The following is a 24,240-nucleotide window of genomic DNA, read 5'->3' as shown; positions in this document are numbered from 1 at the left end:
CCAAAAATGTACTAGAATCTGTACTTTACTAAGAAAGTGTAATTCCAAATATAACATGTTGTATAACGTATTATGTATAATGTATGTTGCATGCTGTATAAAGTATATGTATAATCTATATATAATGTGTGTTATATAATGTATAATGCATGTATAATGTACAACGTATAATGTATAATGAATAATGTATACTGTTTATTCGTTGAGGATTTACAGGTAAGAATGTAACCATCGTAATCAATATTCAATACTTTTTGAAAGTGGTCAAGTGCAAACATGTTATATTTGTGATTATACTTTTTAAGTAAGGTACAGATTCTAGTACTCTTTTGACTCCCATCCGGGATTTGAACCCACACACATTTGGAATTGGTAGATTCCATGACACAAGGTTGTCGGAAGGTTGTAGATTAGTAACGTCATGACACAAGGTTGTGGGAAGGTTGTAGATTAGTAACGCCATGACACAGCGTTGTGGGAAGGTTGTAGAGTGGTAACGTCATGACACAGCGTTGTGGGAAGGTTGTAGAGTGGTAACGTCATGACACAGCGTTGTGGGAAGGTTGTAGAGTGGTAACGTCATGACACAACGTTGTGGGAAGGTTGTAGAGTGGTAACGTCATGACACAGCGTTGTGGGAAGGTTGTAGAGTGGTAACGTCATGACACAGCGTTGTGGGAAGGTTGTAGATTGGTAATGTCATGACGCAACGTTGTGGGAAGGTTGTAGATTTGTAACACCATGACACAACGTTATCACAACGTAAGCATTACGCCATTATATAACGTAATGTCACAACGTTATAACAACGTTTCAAATTTATGTTGAGGAAACGTTATGCATTGGGCTCCTCACAACGTTATAACAACGTTTCTTATAGCTTGGTGTCACGATTTTTTTGTAAAACGTTTCACTTTAAGATTCTTTTTACTATTTAGCTACAGCTTCAGAAAAAACACGTCCAAAACAACATGCAAATTGATGAATAAACATTTGAATGACTTTCTGCTTTTACTGACAGAACTATTAAACTATAAACGTTAAATAAAGGCAACGTAAAATACGTTAACATCGAATAACTTTATCCTTGTGGCAACGGACAAGTAACGAATCTCGACGTCAGGCCACAACGTTGTGACAACGTAAATGGGAGCCCACAGAACAACGTAACAACGAAAGTATAACGTTCTGACAGCGTTGTCACAACTTGAAAATGTTAGCTGAAATTGAATTCCACGTGGCCTAAAATGTGTTCACTCTCTCGACCACTTACAGTTTCTTTGATAACACACATTAGATGAAATCTTATTCCCTGTAGAGGGAGCGTCTTTGACGGATGAGCTGTATGTACGACAATGTCCCAGGCCCGGGAGGTAAAGTGCCCACGTACACGTGTAGGTATCGGCACGGAGACATAACTCCTTGCAGTGTCTTGCTGAAGTGGAGCTCTGGTTCTCCCGGTCACTATGGAGATGAGACACGCCCGAGAATGTCGTGAAGGTGTCTAAGAAATTCTTACAATCTGTAATACAAGAAGTGAGTAAAAGGTTCATTGTACATTGGCAGTACACAATGATATGCAATAACAATAATACTGTGCAACACTCAAGTGATAACAGCCTACAGATTCTCACTGTTGACCCCGGTATGTCGTACCCACCAGATAGCAGCCTACAGATTCTCACTGACCCTGCTTTGTCATACCCACAAGATAGCAGCCTACATATTCTCACTGACCCCGCTTTGTCATACCCACAAGATATCAGCCTACAGATTCACACTGACCCCGGTATGTTGTACTCACCAGATAGCAGCCTACTGATTCCTACTGACCCCAGTGTGTCGTACCCAGCAGATAGCAGCCTACAGATTCTCACTGACCCCAGTATGTCGTACCCACCAGATAGCAGCCTACAGATTCTCACTGACCCTGGTCTAATGTATTCACCAGACAGTAGCATGCAGATTCTCACTAACCCCTGTATGTCGTACCCACCAGATAGCAGCCTACAGATTCTCACTGACCCCTGTATGTCGTACCCATCAGATGGCAGCCTACAGATTCTCACTGACCCCTGTATGTCGTACCCACCACATAGCAGCCTACAGATTCTCACTGACCCCTGTATGTCGTACCCATCAGATGGCAGCCTACAGATTCTCACTGACCCCTGTATGTCGTACCCACCAGATAGCAGCCTACAGATTCTCACTGACCCCTGTATGTCGTACCCATCAGATGGCAGCCTACAGATTCTCACTGACCCCGGTGTATGTCGTACCAAGCAGATGACAGCCTGCAGATTCTCACTGACCACGGTATGTTGTACTCACCAGACAGCAGCCTACTGATTCCTACTGACCCCTGTATGTCGTACCAAGCAGATGACAGCCTGCAGATTCTCACTGACCCCTGTATGTTATACCAACCAGATAGAAGCCTACAGATTCTCACTGACGAATGTATGTTATACCAACCAGATAGAAGCCTACAGATTCTCACTGACGAATGTATGTTATACCAACCAGATAGAAGCCTACAGATTCTCACTGACGAATGTATGTTATACCAACCAGATAGAAGCCTACAGATTCTCACTGACGAATGTATGTTATACCAACCAGATAGAAGCCTACAGATTCTCACTGACCACTGCATGTTGTACCCACCAGATAGCAGCCTACAGATTCTCACTGACGAATGTATGTTATACCAACCAGATAGAAGCCTACAGATTCTCACTGACCACTGCATGTTGTACCCACCAGATAGCAGCCTACAGATTCTCACTGACCACTGTATGTCGTACCCACCAGATAGAAGCCTACAGATTCTCACTGACGAATGTATGTTATACCAACCAGATAGAAGCCTACAGATTCTCACTGACCACTGCATGTTGTACCCACCAGATAGCAGCCTACAGATTCTCACTGACGAATGTATGTTATACCAACCAGATAGAAGCCTACAGATTCTCACTGACCACTGCATGTTGTACCCACCAGATAGCAGCCTACAGATTCTCACTGACGAATGTATGTTATACCAACCAGATAGAAGCCTACAGATTCTCACTGACCCCTGTATGTCGTACCCATCAGATGGCAGCCTACAGATTCTCACTGACCCCTGTATGTCGTACCCACCAGATAGCAGCCTACAGATTCTCACTGACCCCTGTATGTCGTACCCATCAGATGGCAGCCTACAGATTCTCACTGACCCCTGTATGTCGTACCAAGCAGATGACAGCCTGCAGATTCTCACTGACCACGGTATGTTGTACTCACCAGACAGCAGCCTACTGATTCCTACTGACCCCTGTATGTCGTACCAAGCAGATGACAGCCTGCAGATTCTCACTGACCCCTGTATGTTATACCAACCAGATAGAAGCCTACAGATTCTCACTGACGAATGTATGTTATACCAACCAGATAGAAGCCTACAGATTCTCACTGACGAATGTATGTTATACCAACCAGATAGAAGCCTACAGATTCTCACTGACGAATGTATGTTATACCAACCAGATAGAAGCCTACAGATTCTCACTGACGAATGTATGTTATACCCACCAGATAGAAGCCTACAGATTCTCACTGACCACTGCATGTTGTACCCACCAGATAGCAGCCTACAGATTCTCACTGACCCCTGTATGTCGTACCCACCAGATAGCAGCCTACAGATTCTCACTGACGAATGTATGTTATACCAACCAGATAGAAGCCTACAGATTCTCACTGACCACTGCATGTTGTACCCACCAGATAGCAGCCTACAGATTCTCACTGACGAATGTATGTTATACCAACCAGATAGAAGCCTACAGATTCTCACTGACGAATGTATGTTATACCAACCAGATAGAAGCCTACAGATTCTCACTGACCACTGCATGTTGTACCCACCAGATAGCAGCCTACAGATTCTCACTGACGAATGTATGTTATACCAACCAGATAGCAGCCTACAGATTCTCACTGACCCTGGTCTAATGTATTCACCAGACAGTAGCATGCAGATTCTCACTAACCCCTGTATGTCGTACCCACCAGATAGCAGCCTACAGATTCTCACTGACCCCTGTATGTCGTACCCATCAGATGGCAGCCTACAGATTCTCACTGACCCCTGTATGTCGTACCCACCACATAGCAGCCTACAGATTCTCACTGACCCCTGTATGTCGTACCCATCAGATGGCAGCCTACAGATTCTCACTGACCCCTGTATGTCGTACCCACCAGATAGCAGCCTACAGATTCTCACTGACGAATGTATGTCGTACCCACCAGATAGAAGCCTACAGATTCTCACTGACGAATGTATGTTATACCAACCAGATAGAAGCCTACAGATTCTCACTGACCACTGCATGTTGTACCCACCAGATAGCAGCCTACAGATTCTCACTGACGAATGTATGTTATACCCACCAGATAGAAGCCTACAGATTCTCACTGACGAATGTATGTTATACCAACCAGATAGAAGCCTACAGATTCTCACTGACGAATGTATGTCGTACCCACCAGATAGAAGCCTACAGATTCTCACTGACGAATGTATGTTATACCAACCAGATAGAAGCCTACAGATTCTCACTGACCACTGCATGTTGTACCCACCAGATAGCAGCCTACATATTCTCACTGACCCCGGTGTGATGTATTCACCAGATAGCAGCCTACAGATTCTTACTGACCCTGCTATGTTGTACCCACCAGACAGGAGCGTACAGATTCTCACTGACGAATGTATGTTATACTCACCAGATAGCAGCCTACAGATTCTCACTGACCCCTGTATGTCGACGTCGTACTCACCAGATAGCAGCCTACAGATTCTCACTGACCCCTGTATGTCGTACCCACCAGATAGCAGCCTACAGATTCTCACTGACCCCTGTATGTCGTACCCACCAGATAGCAGCCTACAGATTCTCACTGACCCCTGTATGTCGTACCCATCAGATGGCAGCCTGCAGATTCTCACTGACCCCTGTATGACGTACCCAACAGATGGCAGCCTACTGATTCCTACTGACCCCTGTATGTCGTACCAAGCAGATGACAGCCTGCAGATTCTCACTGACCACGGTATGTTGTACTCACCAGACAGCAGCCTACTGATTCCTACTGACCCCGGCATATTGTACTCACCAGATAGCAGCCTACAGATTCTCACTGATTCGTCATATGCATATCCCAGGTCACACTGGCAGCGGTTGTTGATGCACGTGATGTGTGGAAGCTCTCTACACGGATACGTTAAATAACAAATAGATCCAATTTTGTACCCTGCAACAAGTGAAGGATATGAGGAGAGATAATGTTAATAACAATTTCCTGTAACGATATACAGAAGGAGATATACATAAGGAGATATACATGACATATACAGGACATACACAGGGGATATACAGGACATATTCAGGACATACACAGGGGATATACAGGGGATATACAGGCGATATACAGCAGGAGATATACAGGACATATACAGGACATACACAGGGGATATACAGGACATATACAGGACATATACAGGGTATATACAGGGGATATACAGCAGGAGATATACAGGACATACACAGGGGATATACAGGACATATTCAGGACAAATACATGGGATATACAGGGGATATACAGCAGGAGATATACAGGAGATATACAGGACATACACAGGAGATATACAGGGGATATACAGGACATATTCAGGACAAATACTGGAGATATACAGGGGATATACAGGACATATTCAGGACAAATACTGGAGATATACAGGGGATATACAGGACATATTCAGGACAAATACTGGAGATATACAGGGGATATACAGGACATATTCAGGACAAATACTGGAGATATACAGGGGATATACAGGACATATTCAGGACAAATACTGGAGATATACAGGGGATATACAGGGGATATACAGCAGGAGATATACAGGAGATATACAGGACATACACAGGAGATATACAGGGGATATACAGGCGATATACAGGACAAATACTGGAGATATACAGGGGATATAGAGGAGATATACAGAAGGACATGTACAGAAGGAGATATACAGAAGGAGATATACAGAAGGACATGTACAGAAGGAGATATACAGAAGGAGATATACAGAAGGAGATATACAGAAGGAGATATAGAGGAGATATACAGGAGATATAGAGGAGATATACAGAAGGACATGTACAGAAGGAGATATACAGAAGGAGATATACAGAAGGACATGTACAGAAGGAGATATACAGAAGGAGATATACAGAAGGAGATATACAGAAGGAGATATACAGAAGGACATATACAGAAGGAGATATAGAGGAGATATACAGAAGGAGATATAGAAGAGATATACAGAAGGAGATATAGAAGAGATATACAGAAGAAGGTATAGAAGAGATATACAGAAAGACATATACAGAAGACGATATAGATGAGATATACAGAAGGAGATATAGAGGAGATATACAGAAAGACATATACAGAAGGAGATATACAAAGGAGATATACAGGAGATATAGAGGAGATACACAGAAGAAGATATAGAAGAGATATACAGAAGAAGATATAGAAGAGATATACAGAAGAAGATATAGAAGAGATATACAGAAGAAGATATAGAAGAGATATACAGAAGAAGATATAGAGGAGATATACAGAAGGACATATACAGAAGACGATATAGATGAGATATACAGAAGGAGATATACATAAGGAGATATACATGACATATACAGGACATACACAGGGGATATGCAGGACATATTCAGGACATATACAGGGGATATACAGGCGATATACAGCAGGAGATATACAGGGGATATACAGGACATTCACAGGGGATAAACAGCAGGACATATACAGGAGATATACAGATTGAGATATACAGAATGATACACAGAAGTAGATATACAGGAGATATACAGAAACTGGTGTGATCACTGAGTGAGCGAGTGGGTGAGTGAGTATGGTTTTACGCAATATTCCAGCCATACTTCGACGGGAGGACACCAGAAATGGGCTTCACACGTTGTCCCCATGTGCTGAATCAAACCTGGATCTTCAGCGTTACGAGCGGAAGAATTAACCAATGGGCTACCCCACCGCCCCACTGGTCTCAGAGATCCATTCATATGAATGTCATTGCTGGTTGGCCTGTTGAATCTGATTCCGTAGACAGGAACTGCTGATTATTCGCTGGTTATTCGAATGGCAAGTATATGTCTTTCTGTATATCTCCTCTATATCTCCTGTATATCTCCTTTGTATATCTCCTTCTGTATATGTCTTTCTGTATATCTCCTCTATATATCCTTCTGTATATCTCATCTATATCGTCTTCTGTATATGTCTTTCTGTATATCTCTTCTATATCTTCTTCTGTATATCTCTTCTATATCTCCTTCTGTATATCTCCTTTGTATATCACTTTCTGTATATGTCTTTCTTCATATCTCCTCTATATCTCCTTCTGTATATCTCCTTTATATCTTCTTCTGTATATCTCCTCTATATCTCCTTCTGTATATGTCCTTCTGTATAGCCCCTCTATATCTCCTTCTGTATATCTCATCTATATCGTCTTCTGTATATGTCTTTCTGTATATCTCCTCTATATCTCCTTCTGTATATCTCATCTATATCGTCTTCTGTATATGTCTTTCTGTATATCTCTTCTATATCTTCTTCTGTATATCTCTTCTATATCTCCTTCTGTATATCTCCTTTGTATATCTCCTTCTGTATATGTCTTTCTTCATATCTCCTCTATATCTCCTTCTGTATATCTCCTTTATATCTTCTTCTGTATATCTCCTCTATATCTCCTTCTGTATATGTCTTTCTGTATATCTCCTCTATACCTTCTTCTGTATATCTCCTCTATATCTCCTTCTGCATATGTCCTTCTGTATATCTCTTCTATATCTTCTTCTGTATATCTCCTCTATATTTCCTTCCGTATATCTCATCTATATCGTCTTCTGTATATCTCCTTCTGTATATGTCCTGTATATCTCCTCTATATCTCCTTCTGTATATCTCTTCTATATCTTCTTCTGTATATCTCTTCTATATCTCCTTCTGTATATCTCCTTTGTATATCTCCTTCTGTACATGTCCTTCGTATATCTCCTCTATACCTTCTTCTGTATATCTCCTCTATATCTCCTTCTGCATATGTCCTTCTGTATATCTCTTCTATATCTTCTTCTGTATATCTCCTCTATATTTCCTTTCGTATATCTCATCTATATCGTCTTCTGTATATCTCCTTCTGTACATGTCCTTCTGTATATCTCCTCTATATCTTCTTCTGTATATCTCTTCTATATCTCTTCTGTATATCTCTTCTATATCTCCTTCTGTATATCTCATCTATATCGTCTTCTGTATATCTCATCTATATCTCCTTCTGTATATCTCCTCTATATCTCCTTCTGTATATCTCATCTATATCGTCTTCTGTATATGTCCTTCTGTATATCTCCTCTCCTCGAGATCTCTGTCCCATCCCCATCCCATCCACCCTGTCCCCCAGGAGACCCCATCTTCCATCCTCTCTCTCCATCCTCTCCATCCTCTGAGATCCTCTTCCCAGATCCTTCTTCTGTGATCTTCTATCCTGAGCATCCCCGAGATCCTCCTTCCCATGTCTCTAGAGACCCCTCCCCTTTCCCATATCCTGACCCCACTGTCTCTGTCTCCCAGGAGACCACCTCTTTCCCATCTCTTCTATCTCCTTCTAGGAGATTCTATCTCCCAGAGATCTCCTCTCTATCCCCAGGGAGATCCTCCTTCTGTCCTTCTGGACATCCCATCCTGAGAAACCTCCCAGGAGATCTCCTCCCATCTCCTCTGTCCTTCATCCTCCTCTATCCTCCCAGAGATCCTCTATCCTCCTTAGGAGATCCTCCTTCTGAGATCCTCCTAGGGAGGTCCTTCCACATTGTCCCCCATCCTTCTCATCTCCTGTCCTTCTGAGATCTCCCCGAGATCCTCCCAGGAGATCTCCCTTCTGATCTCCTTCTTAGGAGATCTCCTGAGACTCCTTCTGAGCTTGTCCTTCTTAGAGATCTCCTGAGACTTCTGGGAGGATGAAACCCCTAGGAGATCTCCTCTCCCCAGAGATTCTTCTGAGATCTCTTAGGAGATCTCCTAGGAGAGAAAACCTCCTTCTGTCCTGAGACCCTGAGATCTCCCACGGGAAACCCCAGGTCTCCTGAGATCTCCTTCTGTCCCCAGGGAGACACCTCCTCCCGAGATCTCCCCATCCTTTCCCCCAGGAGATCCTCCTCTGTCCCCAGGAGACCTCCTCCTCCCAGGGATCTCCTCCCATCTCCTCTGACCCTTCGAGATCTCCCTTCATCCCCTCTGAGATCCTCCTTCCCAGGAGATCCCCATCCATCGTCTCTCAGTTCTGTCTCTTCTATCTCTCTTAGATCCTCTTCTCCTTCAGGAGCATCCCTCCCCATGTCTTTTCTTCCACTCCCTTCTATATGTCCTTCCTGTATATCTCCTTCTGTACCACCTCTTTCTGTATATCTCTCTGTACACTCATTCTGTATATCTCCTCTATATCTCCTTCTGTATGTCTTTCTGTATATCTCTTCTGTATATCTCTACTGTATCTCCCTTCTGTATATCTCATTCTCCGTCTCTTGTATGTCTCCCTTCTGTATATCTCTTCTGTACTCTCCTTCTGTGTATCTCCTTCTGTATATCTCCTTCTGTGCATCTCTTCTAATACATCTCTCCTATATCTCTGTATATCTCCTTCTATATCTCCTTCTGTGTGTATGTCCTTCTGTATGTCCTCCTTCTGTACATCCCCATTCTGTATCATGTCCTTCTGTATATCTCATCTATACGTGTCCTTCTGTATATCTCTATCTCTCCTTGTATGAGACACTCTATGTCTCCTTCTGTGGTCTCCTCTATCTCCTCTCCTGTGTGTCATTCCTGTATCCTCCTGTATATGTCCTTCTGTATATCTCCTCTATATCTCTGTATGTCTCCTTCTGTATATCTCCTGTCTGATCCCTCTATGTCTCCTGTATATCTCCTCTATATCTCCTTCTGTATGTCTCCTCTATGTCTCCTTCTGTGCATGTCATTCTGTATATCTCCTTCTGTATATCTCCTTCTGTATCCTCTCCTTCTTTACATAGTCCTTCTGTGATCTCCTCTATCCTCATAGCCATGTCTCCTCCTATATCCTCCTCTGTATCTCCTCTATATCTCCTTCTGTGGCCTTCTTCTGTATATCTCCTCTCCTTCTGTATATGTCCTTCTGTATATCTCCTGTATATCTCCTTTCTGTATCTCCTTCTGTATATCTCCTCTATATATCTCCTTCTGTGTATATCTCCTTCTGTATATCTCCTTCTGTATATCTCCTTCTGTATATCTTCTGTATATCTCCTTCTCTATATCTCCTTCTGTATATCTCCTTCTGTATATCTCCTTCTGTACATGTCCTTCTGTATATCCTCCCTTCTGTGTCTCCTGTATATCTCCTTCTGTATATGTCCTTCTGTATATCTCCTTCTGTACATGTCCTTCTGTATATCTCCTCTATATCTCCTGTATATCTCCTCTATATCTCCTTCTGTATATCTCCTTCTGTATATCTCCTTCTGTACATGTCCTTCTGTATATGTCCTTCTGTATATCTCCTTCTGTACATGTCCTTCTGTATATCTCCTCTATATCTCCTGTATATCTCCTCTATATCTCCTTCTGTATATCTCCTCTGTACATGTCCTTCTGTATATCTCCTCTATATCTCCTGTATATCTCCTCTATATCTGCTCTATATCTCTTCTATATCTCCTTCTGTATATCTCCTCTATATCTCCTTCTGTATATCTCCTTCTGTATATGTCCTCCTCTATATCTCCTGTATATCTCCTTCTGTACATGTCCTTCTGTATATCTCCTTCTGTATATCTCCTTCTGTACATGTCCTTCTGTATATCTCCTCTATATCTCCTGTATATCTCCTTCTGTATATCTCCTGTATATCTCCTCTATATCTCCTTCTGTATATCTCCTTCTGTATATCTCCTTCTGTATATCTCATCTATATCTCCTTCTGTATATCTCCTGTATATCTCCTCTATATCTCCTTCTGTATATCTCCTCTATATCTTCTTCTGTATATCTCAACAACAACAATTTGGGTTATCCTATTAATACTAACAACAATTTGGGTAATCCTATTAATACTAACAACAATTTGGGTTATCCTATTAATACTAACAACAATTTGGGTTATCCTATTAATACTAGCAACAATTTGGGTTATCCTGTTAATACTAACAACAATTTGGGTTATCCTGTTAATACTAACAACAATTTGGGTTATCCTATTAATACTAACAACAATTTGGGTTATCCTATTAATACTAACAACAATTTGGATTATCCTATTAATACTAACAACAATTTGGGTTATCCTGTTAATACTAACAACAATTTGGGTTATCCTATTAATACTAACAACAACTTGGGTTATCCTATTAATACTAACAACAGTACTAACAACAATTTGGGTTATCCTATTAATACTAACAACAATTTGGGTTATCCTATTAATACTAACAACAATTTGGGTTATCCTATTAATGCTAACAACAGTACTAACAACAATTTGGGTTATCCTGTTAATACTAACAACAATTTGGGTTATCCTATTGATACTAACAACAATTTGGAGTATCCTATTAATACTAACAACAATTTGGGTTATCCTATTAATACTAACAACAATTTGGTTTATCCTATTAATACTATCAACAATTTGGGTTATCCTGTTAATACTAACAACAATTTGGGTTATCCTATTGATACTAACAACAATTTGGATTATCCTGTTAATACTAACAACAATTTGGGTTATCCTATTAATACTAACAACAATTTGGGTTATCCTATTAATACTAACAACAATTTGGAGTATCCTATTAATGCTAACAACAATTTGGGTTATCCTATTAATACTAACAACAATTTGGATTATCCTATTAATACTAGCAACAATTTGGGTTATCCTGTTAATACTAACAACAATTTGGGTTATCCTGTTAATACTAACAACAATTTGGGTTATCCTATTAATACTAACAACAATTTGGGTTATCCTATTAATACTAACAACAATTTGGATTATCCTATTAATACTAACAACAATTTGGGTTATCCTGTTAATACTAACAACAATTTGGGTTATCCTATTAATACTAACAACAACTTGGGTTATCCTATTAATACTAACAACAGTACTAACAACAATTTGGGTTATCCTATTAATACTAACAACAATTTGGGTTATCCTATTAATACTAACAACAATTTGGGTTATCCTATTAATGCTAACAACAGTACTAACAACAATTTGGGTTATCCTGTTAATACTAACAACAATTTGGGTTATCCTATTGATACTAACAACAATTTGGAGTATCCTATTAATACTAACAACAATTTGGGTTATCCTATTAATACTAACAACAATTTGGTTTATCCTATTAATACTATCAACAATTTGGGTTATCCTGTTAATACTAACAACAATTTGGGTTATCCTATTGATACTAACAACAATTTGGATTATCCTGTTAATACTAACAACAATTTGGGTTATCCTATTAATACTAACAACAATTTGGGTTATCCTATTAATACTAACAACAATTTGGAGTATCCTATTAATGCTAACAACAATTTGGGTTATCCTATTAATACTAACAACAATTTGGATTATCCTATTAATACTAACAACAATTTGGGTAATCCTGTTAATACTAACAACAATTTGGGTTATCCTATTAATACTAACAACAATTTGGGTAATCCTATTAATACTAACAACAATTTGGGTTATCCTGTTAATACTAACAACAATTTGGGTTATCCTATTGATCCTATTAATACTAACAACAATTTGGGTTATCCTATTAATACTAACAACAATTTGGGTTATCCTATTAATACTAACAACAATTTGGGTTATCCTATTAATACTAACAACAATTTGGAGTATCCTATTAATACTAACAACAATTTGGGTTATCCTATTAATACTAACAACAATTTGGATTATCCTATTAATACTAACAACAATTTGGGTAATCCTGTTAATACTAACAACAATTTGGGTTATCCTATTAATACTAACAACAATTTGGGTAATCCTATTAATACTAACAACAATTTGGGTTATCCTATTAATACTAACAACAATTTGGGTTATCCTATTAATACTAACAACAATTTGGGTTATCCTATTAATGCTAACAACAGTACTAACAACAATTGGGTTATCCTGTTAATACTAACAACAATTTGGGTTATCCTATTGATACTAACAACAATTTGGAGTATCCTATTAATACTAACAACAATTTGGGTTATCCTATTAATACTAACAACAATTTGGGTTATCCTATTAATACTAACAACAATTTGGGTTATCCTATTAATACTAACAACAATTTGGAGTATCCTATTAATACTAACAACAATTTGGGTTATCCTATTAATACTAACAACAATTTGGATTATCCTATTAATACTAACAACAATTTGGGTTATCCTGTTAATACTAACAACAATTTGGGTTATCCTATTAATACTAACAACAATTTGGGTTATCCTATTAATGCTAACAACAGTACTAACAGTACTAACAACAAGTCGTATGTTCCTTGTCGGTATTTGTGACACAATCATGCAGATACGTCTTGCTAAGTTATAGGGAATGCTTCTCTTTATATGACTCGGGTGGCAAGATGAAAAATGAAGGTATTGTTTAGTATCTGTAGGTTTATAATATATATCTGTTTCTAGATTACGTCCACATAGTTTTACCATGATGTCCAAAAATGGAATTTCAGAATAATTTGAGTCCATGGTAAAATGTAAATGTTTGTTCAATTTATTTAGGATGTTCATTGGTTTGCTAAAATTGACCCGACATGAGGACAGACTAGATATTTTTTTAACCCGTCCTCCACAAAATTCACCCGTCTCGGACGTCGGGACGGGCTATCTTTCCTACACTGTTAAATCATACACACAGTCACACTCGGAGACACATTCACATACGTACACACAGACAGTTACAGTTAGACACATTCACACAGTCACAAAGACGCAGTCACAGGCAAGAGACACGGTCACATGCATACACACAGTTACACACAGAGAAATAATCACACACAGAGACACAGTTACACACGGAGACACGTCCACACTCATACACAGACACACTCAGAATACACGTGCATCGGCGCGATATGTCACTTCATCTCGCCTACCTCTCGGGGCTTGTTCCCCATGCTGTAGTCTGTGTCGGTTGTTGTCGTCCGTGCTACAGCTGGATCCGTGACACCGGGCACTCTGGACACCTGCCGTGACAATGTCCGACCATTTACTGCTGACATAGCTCACTGAGCGAAAAAAACAAAAACAAAAGCGCTTTAAGCATGCATGTAGATGGGATGGACTATAGCGCTCTATTGTTTTTTATCCCTCGATCAATGAATGCTAATCTCAACGGCACATCGTATTCCATCTCGACTCCTTGGGGATCATACAAGTCGTGCAGCCACTAGGCGCACCAAGGTTCTGTGGCTTCCCCATTCTTACCCAGAAGAGTGAGTGATCGAGTTGAGTTTTACGCCGTACTCAGCAATATTCCAGCTATATGGCGGCGGTCTGTAAATAATCGAGTCTGGACCAGACAATTCAAGAATCAACAGCATGAACATCGATCTACGCAACTGGGAAGCGATGACATGTGTCAACCCAGTCAGCGAGACTGACCACCCGATCCCGTTAGTCGCCTCTTACAACAAGCATGGGTTACTGAAGGTTCATTCTAACCTGGACTTTCACGGGTCCATTCCAGAAGAGTGACTACGAGTACACAATGAGGTAAGGACACGTAAAGTGTAACCTGTCATATGGTTAGCATTACACTTTGTTAGTACGTTACTGGAACATCTTTAAAATGACTGGGACACGAAACAGAAACAACGAATGTACAAGTTTAACGTCGACGTCTGGCTGTAGCCAATGTCGCCGACGAGGTAGGTGGGAGCTAATATAAAAAGGTGTGTGTGTGTGCGTCTACTATGCGTCATTTTACTTTGTAATGATAAAAACAGTTTGGATGGCCCTATTCATTGTAACAACAATTTGGGTTATCCTGTTAATACTAACAACAATTTGGGTTATCCTATTGATACTAACAACAATTTGGAGTATCCTATTAATACTAACAACAATTTGGGTTATCCTATTAATACTAACAACAATTTGGGTTATCCTATTAATACTATCAACAATTTGGGTTATCCTATTAATACTAACAACAATTTGGGTTATCCTATTGATACTAACAACAATTTGGATTATCCTGTTAATACTAACAACAATTTGGGTTATCCTATTAATACTAACAACAATTTGGGTTATCCTAATACTAACAACAATTTGGGTTATCCCATTAATACTAACAACAATTTGGGTTATCCTATTAATACTAACAACAATTTGGGTTATCCTATTAATACCAACAACTAACAACAATTTGGGTTAACCCTATTAATACTAACAACAATTTGGGTTATCCTATTAATACTAACAACAATTTGGGTTATCCTATAATACTAACAACAATTTGGGTTATCCTATTAATACTAACAACAATTTGGGTTATTAATACTAACAACATTAATTAATACTAACAACAATTTGGGTTATCCTATTAACTAGCAACAATTTGGGTTATCCTATTAATACTAACAACAATTTGGGTTATCCTATTAATAATACTAACAACAATTTGGGTTATCCTATTAATACTAACAACAATTTGGGTTATCCTATTAATACTAACAACAATTTGGGTTATCCTATTAATACTTAACAACAATTTGGGTTATCCTATTAATACTAACAACAACTTTGGGTTAATTTATTATCCTATTAATACTAACAACAATTTGGGTTATCCTATTAATACTAACAACAATTTGGGTTATCCTATTAATGCTAACAACAGTACTAACAACAATTTGGGTTATCCTGTTAATACTAACAACAATTTGGGTTATCCTATTAATACTAACAACAATTTGGAGTATCCTATTAATACTAACAACAATTTGGGTTATCCTATTAATACTAACAACAATTTGGGTTATCCTATTAATACTAACAACAATTTGGGTTATCCTATTAATACTAACAACAATTTGGATTATCCTATTAATACTAACAACAATTTGGGTTATCCTGTTAATACTAACAACAATTTGGGTTATCCTATTAATACTAACAACAATTTGGGTTATCCTATTAATGCTAACAACAGTACTAACAACAATTTGGGTTAACCTATTAATACTAACAACAATTTGGGTTATCCTATTAATACTAACAACAATTTGGGTTATCCTATTAATACTAACAACAATTTGGGTTATCCTATTGATACTAACAACAATTTGGAGTATCCTATTAATACTCACAACAATTTGAGTTATCCTGTTAATACTAACAACAATTTGAGTTATCCTATTAATACTAACAACAATTTGGGTTATCCTATTAATACTAACAACAATTTGGGTTATCCTATTAATACTAACAACAATTTGGGTTATCCTATTAATACTAACAACAATTTGGGTTATCCTATTGATACTAACAACAGTTCGAGTTATCCTGTTAAAACGTGGCATGTAATCGGGAAAGTATAACTGGATTCTTAGTGAATATTATATATTATATATTATTCACTGATACTTTTTGTAGCACGACTAGAACACGTGGAACGACACGTGCATTGTAGACATGTGAGCGTTGTTCGCCTGGTGAGGAGTAGTATGGCACCCGCTGGACACGTCATGCTGATCACCTGGGACCTCCTCGTGACCTTCTGTAACACAGCATGAAAATATCTGTACATCATTTTGGTAAACATTATACTTGGTTTACGTGCTATTACGAAAACGACAAAATGATGATGAGTATTTTTTGTTCGACTGACATGAAATAAGTACAATGTACAATACTCCAAACTCGCTCCTCCCACTGTTGATATAGGTGCATAAGTGAGTGAGTGATTGAGTGAGTGAGTGAGTTTAGTTTTACGCCGTACTCAGCAATATTCCAGCTATATGGCGGCGGTCTGTAAATAATCGAGTCTGGACCAGATAATCCAGTGATCAACAGAATTAGCATCGTTCTGCGCAATTGGGAATCAATGACATGTGTCAACCAAGTCAGCGAGCCTGACCACCCAATCTCGTTAGTCGCCTGTTACGACAAGCATGGGTCACTGAAGATCAATATTCTAACCCGGGCCTTCACGGGTCAGGTGCATAAGTGAATATAGCTTCAAACCTCTTGAAAGCTGACACTGTCTGTCGACAAATAAAAGTCAGACATCTGTCATCTGTCAGATTTCTGCAGCTGTCTCGCTCGTCACCTCGAATACCCGGGTTCGATTCATATTAATTAACACTGAGTTTGGTTTTACGCCGCTTTTAGCAATATTCCAGCAACATCACGGCGGGGGACACCAGAAATGGGCTTCACACATTGTACCCATGTGGGGATTGGAACCCGGGTCTTCGGCGTGACGAGCCAACGCTTTAACCACTAGGCTACCCCACCGCCTCCCATTAATTAACAAGGATTACGTGTTTGAAGCCCATTTGTGGAGTCCTTTGCAACGTAATTGCTGCAATATTGCTCACTCACTCACTCACTCACACACTCACTCACTCACTCACTCACTCACCCACTCACTCAGTTCGCCTCATGCACCAATGCTCTACAGAGTAGACGACTCAGTATACTTACGATCATGTCAGAGATTTTGCTGATTGTCTTTTCACTCAACAAAGGGTGTTTGTAAAGCTTGATATACAATTACTGCTTATCACATCCCATATATGATCCTGTGCATTTCCAAATACTACTGTCCGGGAAAGTTGGCTGACCATAAGCCAAGGCGGAGAAGGTCGCGTGATCAAGGTCAGTCGCTTCGTCGACCACCAGGTTTTCTGGTGCAGACTCGATATTGATGGATCGTTATTATAAAGATAGACACTGAATGCGGCATTAAACAACAAAAAAAAAATTTTCTTGCCCTTGAGCGAGATATTTTAAAGCGATCTAAATTAGTCGAATTAGGTTAAAATCGGTTGAATTGTGTGTCCTTATACGTACTATATAAACTTATTTTCATTCATTTACAACTTCAAAAACATGAATTGTGTGCCATGATACTTATGTGTTTACATTCATTTATATACAAAATCCAAAAATGAATTTTGAGCAAATATTCATCTCTTGGGCCTGTCCATTGGCGAGGTAGAGTAGAATGTGAGTTTTCGAAAGATGTATTTTCCGTTTATTATCTGTTTGATTGGCATTTAGAAGTTGGTGACTAGTAACAACGTAAGAAAGCTAATGGATAACAACTTCTTTATTATATATGATGCGACGTTTCGGTATGGATTCTTATACCGTTGTCAAGCAAGAGTGAAGTACTACAGCACACAACAGACTTATATACATGAACAGGGATTAAGTAATAACAACATGTAGGACTGAATCAGGGGGATTAACAATAACAACAAGGCACGGTGGCAATAATGTAGTGACAAAGGGAAGCCAATGGTGGTGGAGGTAAAAACAAAATATACATGCTGATGAGATTAATTAACAATGATGGCTGAGGTGCTCTAATCAGCCATCATTTTATAAAAACAACAGATAAGAGCACCTCAGCCATCATTGTTAATTAATCTCATCAGCATGTATATTTTGTTTTTACCTCCGACACCATTATCCATAAACTTTCTTACGTTCTTATTTTCCGTTTAGTTTATCCTGAGCAAATATATATACTGATGTACAAAAGAAAGTACACACCTGGTGCTTTGTGACTGTTAAAACACCGTAAATATTTTGCTAGCAATGTTCCAATTGGGTACGATATCTATGGTGTTATTGCAACACGTACACAATGTTTGTGACTTGTGAGTCACAATCAAAACACTTTTCTAAATATTACGCTGTTTTTAGTAAAACATTTTACCAAAGCATCAGGCGTGTACTTTCTTTAGTACGTCAGCTTATGATAATAGCACGTTTTGTCAAATCTGGTCCCAGTGCGGAGAGGTTCTGGACTTTGGGGGTTTCCACAATTAAATTGTGACGTGTTCATATTAATCCTTCCATAGATAAAATAGGAGCATATATTACCGTTGTGCCTGTGTAGGTCGTTTCGGTAGATGTGCTGATGGAGTTCACGTCAGTGACGTAGCAGGCGAGAGACTCCATCAGGAGGACGTATGAAGTACACCCTACAATATGAACACACAGGTCTTCACACATCTGGCGCCCAAACGGACGTCTGTCGTAGCCCAGTGCTGGTCCTAGTGAACACACCACAGAATAGATCAACCATAAACTTGTAGTTTGAAAGTACCGGGAACACATTGTTTGAAGAACGCCCTATACAGGGGACCCTATACAGATACCATGTACCACTGTACGGGTGATTGTGTGATCAATATACAGTACACTTGACTCATTCAAACTATTTGTAATTCAGTATAACTCAGTTTCAAAAGGATTTTATCTTTATATTGTGTCAGATCAATATTTCATATTTTGTTCTGGAACACTTAAATTCCTTTCCTGTTTGAAATTGCTGAGGTACTTTGATACATAGAAAATATGTCCATCCACTTGCTGGTGAGTGAGTGAGTGAGTCCGCCAGTTAGTGAGTGACTGAGTGAGTGAGTGAGACAGAGAGTGAGTGAGTGAGGTCGTAAGTGAGTGAGGGTGGGTTGGTGAGCGAGTCAATGAATGAGTCAGTCTGTCAGTGAGTGAGTGAGACAGAGAGTGAGTGAGGTCGTCAGTGAGGGAGGGAGGGAGATAGCAGGCTATACTGTACCTACAAACCACCTGATGCTGACCACACCAAGCTATGCGTGCCTGACGGTTCGTCTTGGGTATCGGTAACTGCGATGCTTCGGACACTAATTTATCTCAACCCTGTTTACTATGGCAGTCTGGTACAAGTTCAACTTCACTAATTCAATATCAGTTGCTCCCTGAGCGAGTATCGTAAATAAACTTCAGTTCTGATGGAGGTATGTGGCAGCTGTGATTGGATGATATTACGAAAGATAATCATGTTTTTTAAATGTACATCCATCCAGTAAAGAGGTGACTAACGGGATCGGTTGGTCAGACTTGACACATGCCATCGTATCCAAATTGCGTACATGGATGCTCATGCTGTTGATCACTGGATTGACACGATTATTTACAGCTGGAATATTGCTGAGTACGAGATAAAACTAAACTCACTCACTCACTCACTCACTCACTCCAGTAATTAGAACTGACCACATTTATAAATATCTACTGCTGGCTTTTAAAACACGATGACATATGCTGAATGTGTGCACAGATATTGTAAGTAAATGACATATGCTGAATGTGTGCACAGATATTGTAAGTAGATGACATATGCTGAATGTGTGCACAGATATTTTAACACGAGGACATATGCTGAATGTGTGCACAGATATTTTAACACGAGGACATATGCTGAATGTGTGCACAGATATTTTAACACGAGGACATATGCTGAATGTGTGCACAGATATTTTAACACGAGGACATATGCTGAATGTGTGCACAGATATTTTAACACGAGGACATATGCTGAATGTGTGCACAGATATTTTAACACGAGGACATATGCTGAATGTGTGCACAGATATTTTAACACGAGGACATATGCTGAATGTGTGCACAGATATTTTAACACGAGGACATATGCTGAATGTGTGCACAGATATTTTAACACGAGGACCTATGCTGAATGTGTGCACAGATATTTCAACACGAGGACATATGTTGAATGTGTGCACAGATATTTTAACACGAGGACATATGCTGAATGTGTGCACAGATATTTTAACACGAGGACATATGCTGAATGTGTGCACAGATATTTTAACACGAGGACATATGCTGAATGTGTGCACAGATATTTTAACACGAGGACATATGCTGAATGTGTGCACAGATATTTTAACACGAGGACATATGCTGAATGTGTGCACAGATATTTTAACACGAGGACATATGCTGCGGAGCTGGAGTTGGTGTCTTCAGCTTCCGGTATTCGGAAAGGAATTGGTTTAACCTGGTCCAAATGTGTCTTTATTGCAGCTCTAAGACAATACTGTGTATGTATGGACATGTAATGGCTTGATACGCCCTGGTTATTTTTTAAGAACATATAACGTTACTATGAAGTATATGGGAAACCATTTGGCTTTGTGTATCTTGTAGCCCCCTACACGCATCAACCAACTCTGATCGTCTAGTTGTCGATGGAGGTTACGTGTGAGTGAGTGAGTTTGTTTTTACGCCATTTTTAGCAATATTCCAGCAATATCACGGCGGGGGACACCGGAAATTGGCTTCACACATTGTACCCATGTGAGGAATCGAACTCGAGTGTTCGGCGGGACGAGCGGACGCTTTAACCACTAGGCTACCCCACCACCCTTGTTTGAGCAGAGTCCTCTAATGTATGAATGATAGATGGGTGTAACGTTCTCCAGGATCTGTCATCTGGTCTCTATAGCAACGTACAGGACACAAACTTGTTGGCTTAATTCTATTCTTCATTTGCTAAGGATAATATTTAACACAACGATTTGTTTTTTTGTTGATTAACAAAGGGTATCATTATAGAATGTTAATCGCGTCTTGACCAGACCACATCAACCGGACCGTTGCAATACACTGACAAATCAACCAATTACCCTGACCACCCGATTCAATCAGTCAATTACACCGACCACCCGATTCAGTCAGTCAATTACCCCGACCACACGATTCATGCATTCAATTACCAGCACCACCCGATTCATGAAGTCAATGACCCCGACCACCCGATTCAATCAGTTAATTACCCTGACCACCCGATTCAATCAGTCAATTACCCTGACCACCCCATTCAATCAGTCAATTACCCAGACCACCTGATTCAATCAATTACCCTGACCACCCTATTCAATTAGTCAATTACCCTGACCACCCGATTCAATTAGTCAATTACAATGACCACCCGATTCATGCATTTACCCTGACTACCCGATTCAATTAGTCAATTACCCCGACCACCCGATTCAATCAGTCAATTACCCTGACCACCAGATTCAATTAGTCAATTGCTCTGACAATTCGATTCAATCATTTACCCTGACCACCCTATTCATGCAGGCAATTAACCTGACTACCCGATTCAATCAGTCAATTATTCTGACCACCCGATTCATGCAGTCAATTGCCCTGACCACCCGATTCATACAGTGAATTACCCTGACCACCCGATTCATGCAGTCGATTACCCTGACCAACCCATTCATGCTGTCAATTACCCCGACCACTCGGTTCATGCAGTCAATTATCCTGACTACCCGATTCATTCAGTCAATTACCATGACCACCCGATTCAATCATTTATCCTGACCACCCGATTCAATCAGCCAATTACCCTGACCACCCGAATCAATCAGTCAATTACAATGACCACCCGATTCAATTATTTATCCTGACTACCCGATTCAATTAGTCAATTACCCCGACCACCCGATTCAATCAGTCATTTACCCTGACCACCCTATTCATGCAGGCAATTAACCTGACTACCCGATTCAATCAGTCAATTATTCTGACCACCTGATTCATGCAGTCAATTGCCCTGATCACCCGATTCATACAGTGAATTACCCTGACCACCCGATTCATGCAGTCGATTACACCTACCAACCGATTCATGCTGTCAATTACCCCGACCACTCGGTTCATGCAGTCAATTATCCTGACTACCCGATTCATTCAGTCAATTACCATGAGCACCCGATTCAATCATTTACCCTGACCATCAGATTCAATCATTCCATTACCTAGACCACCCGATTCAATCAATTAACCTGACCATCCGATTCATGCAGTGATTTGACCTGACCACCCGATTCAATCAGTCAATTGCCCTGACCACCCGATTCAATCATTTACCCTGACCACTGGATTCAATCAGTGAATTATCCTGACTACCCGATTCATGCAGTCAATTGCCCTGACCACTCGATTCATGCAGTCAATTGCCCTGACCACTCGATCCAGTTAAATTGATCCTGACCACCCGATTCAGTTAGTTAATTATTTACTTCACCACCCGATTAATGTGTTTAATTTCCCAGACACACCACCCGATTCAATCATTTACCCTGACCACCCGATTCAATCAGTCCATTACCCTGACCACCCGATTCAATCAGTCAATTACCCTGACCACTCGATTCATGCAGTCAATTACCCTGACCACCCTATTCAATCATTTACACTGACCACCCAATTCAATCAGTCAATTGCCCTGACCACTCGATTCAATCAGTCAATTGCCCTGACCACTCGATCCAGTTAAATTGATCCTGACCACCCGATTCAATTAGTAAATTATTTCGACCACCCGATTCATGCAGTCAATTATCCTGACCAGCCAATTCATTCAGTCCCAGTATCTTCACCACCCGATTAATGTGTTTAATTTCCCAGACACTCCACCCGATTAATGTGTTTAATTTCCCAGACACTCCAATACATTGATCAACAACACGGGGACCTACTTTTCCTGACAATTTACATTGGGCTTTTTGTTCGAATGTCAAGGCGAATGTGTCTTTTTTCTCTCTTTTTTTTTGCATGCAGCGGGGTTTAGATGCGTTGGGAAAGGATTTTACTGAAAAAACCCCGAAAGCATATAGGACACAGCGAAAAGCACGTACCTTGTCATCAAATATGCAATGCACACAAAGAAAAGTAGTATGAAAAACTATTGTAACATTCCCACTGTTACCTGTTAAGATCAAGATAAATTAAGATTTAGCTCAGTACGAATCTTGGGATCGAGTTCGAACCCAGCTTGAGACAGCGACGGGTTTCCATGCACCACTACCCCCTCCCACGTGTGGATACAGGTGACACTGAGGGATCTACCCTGAACATTGTTTGGCGGAACCATTGCTTGCCCCCTGGTACCGCGCCATGTAGCCAGTATTTGGCTTAAGATAGAGTACAGGTTGCATATTA

The 24,240-nt window shown here is 39.8% G+C and overlaps 1 protein-coding gene across 1 annotated transcript; it reads left to right on the top strand.

Annotated features, from left to right (window-relative positions):
- The first annotated feature begins 1,647 nt into the window (after positions 1-1,647).
- On the top strand, positions 1,648-5,244 carry LOC124285119. The gene is made up of 6 exons (XM_046721272.1): positions 1,648-2,278; positions 3,058-3,279; positions 3,586-3,711; positions 4,066-4,287; positions 4,786-5,109; positions 5,222-5,244. The coding sequence occupies exons 1-6, from the start codon at positions 1,648-1,650 to the stop codon at positions 5,242-5,244; spliced, it is 1,548 nt and encodes a 515-aa protein (XP_046577228.1).
- The last annotated feature ends 18,996 nt before the right edge of the window (positions 5,245-24,240 follow it).

The sequence above is a fragment of the Haliotis rubra genome, unplaced genomic scaffold (genome assembly GCF_003918875.1).
Source record: "Haliotis rubra isolate DU_JTF1 unplaced genomic scaffold, ASM391887v1 Scf353, whole genome shotgun sequence".
Taxonomy (NCBI): Eukaryota; Metazoa; Mollusca; class Gastropoda; order Lepetellida; family Haliotidae; genus Haliotis; species Haliotis rubra.
Note: the sequence above shows the minus strand (reverse complement) of the source record. Positions and strands in the feature narration are given on the sequence as shown.

What these genes read in the sequence shown, in the direction of transcription:
- LOC124285119 (XM_046721272.1), top strand. Translation starts at nt 1,648, where the DNA reads ATGTCGTACCCACCAGATAGCAGCCTACAGATTCTCACTGACCCTGCT. An exon ending in CACTGACCCCGGTGTATGTC is followed by an intron (nt 2,279 to 3,057) that starts GTACCAAGCAGA and finishes TATACCAACCAG; the next exon opens with ATAGAAGCCTACAGATTCTC. An exon ending in ACAGATTCTCACTGACGAAT is followed by an intron (nt 3,712 to 4,065) that starts GTATGTTATACC and finishes CGTACCCACCAG; the next exon opens with ATAGCAGCCTACAGATTCTC.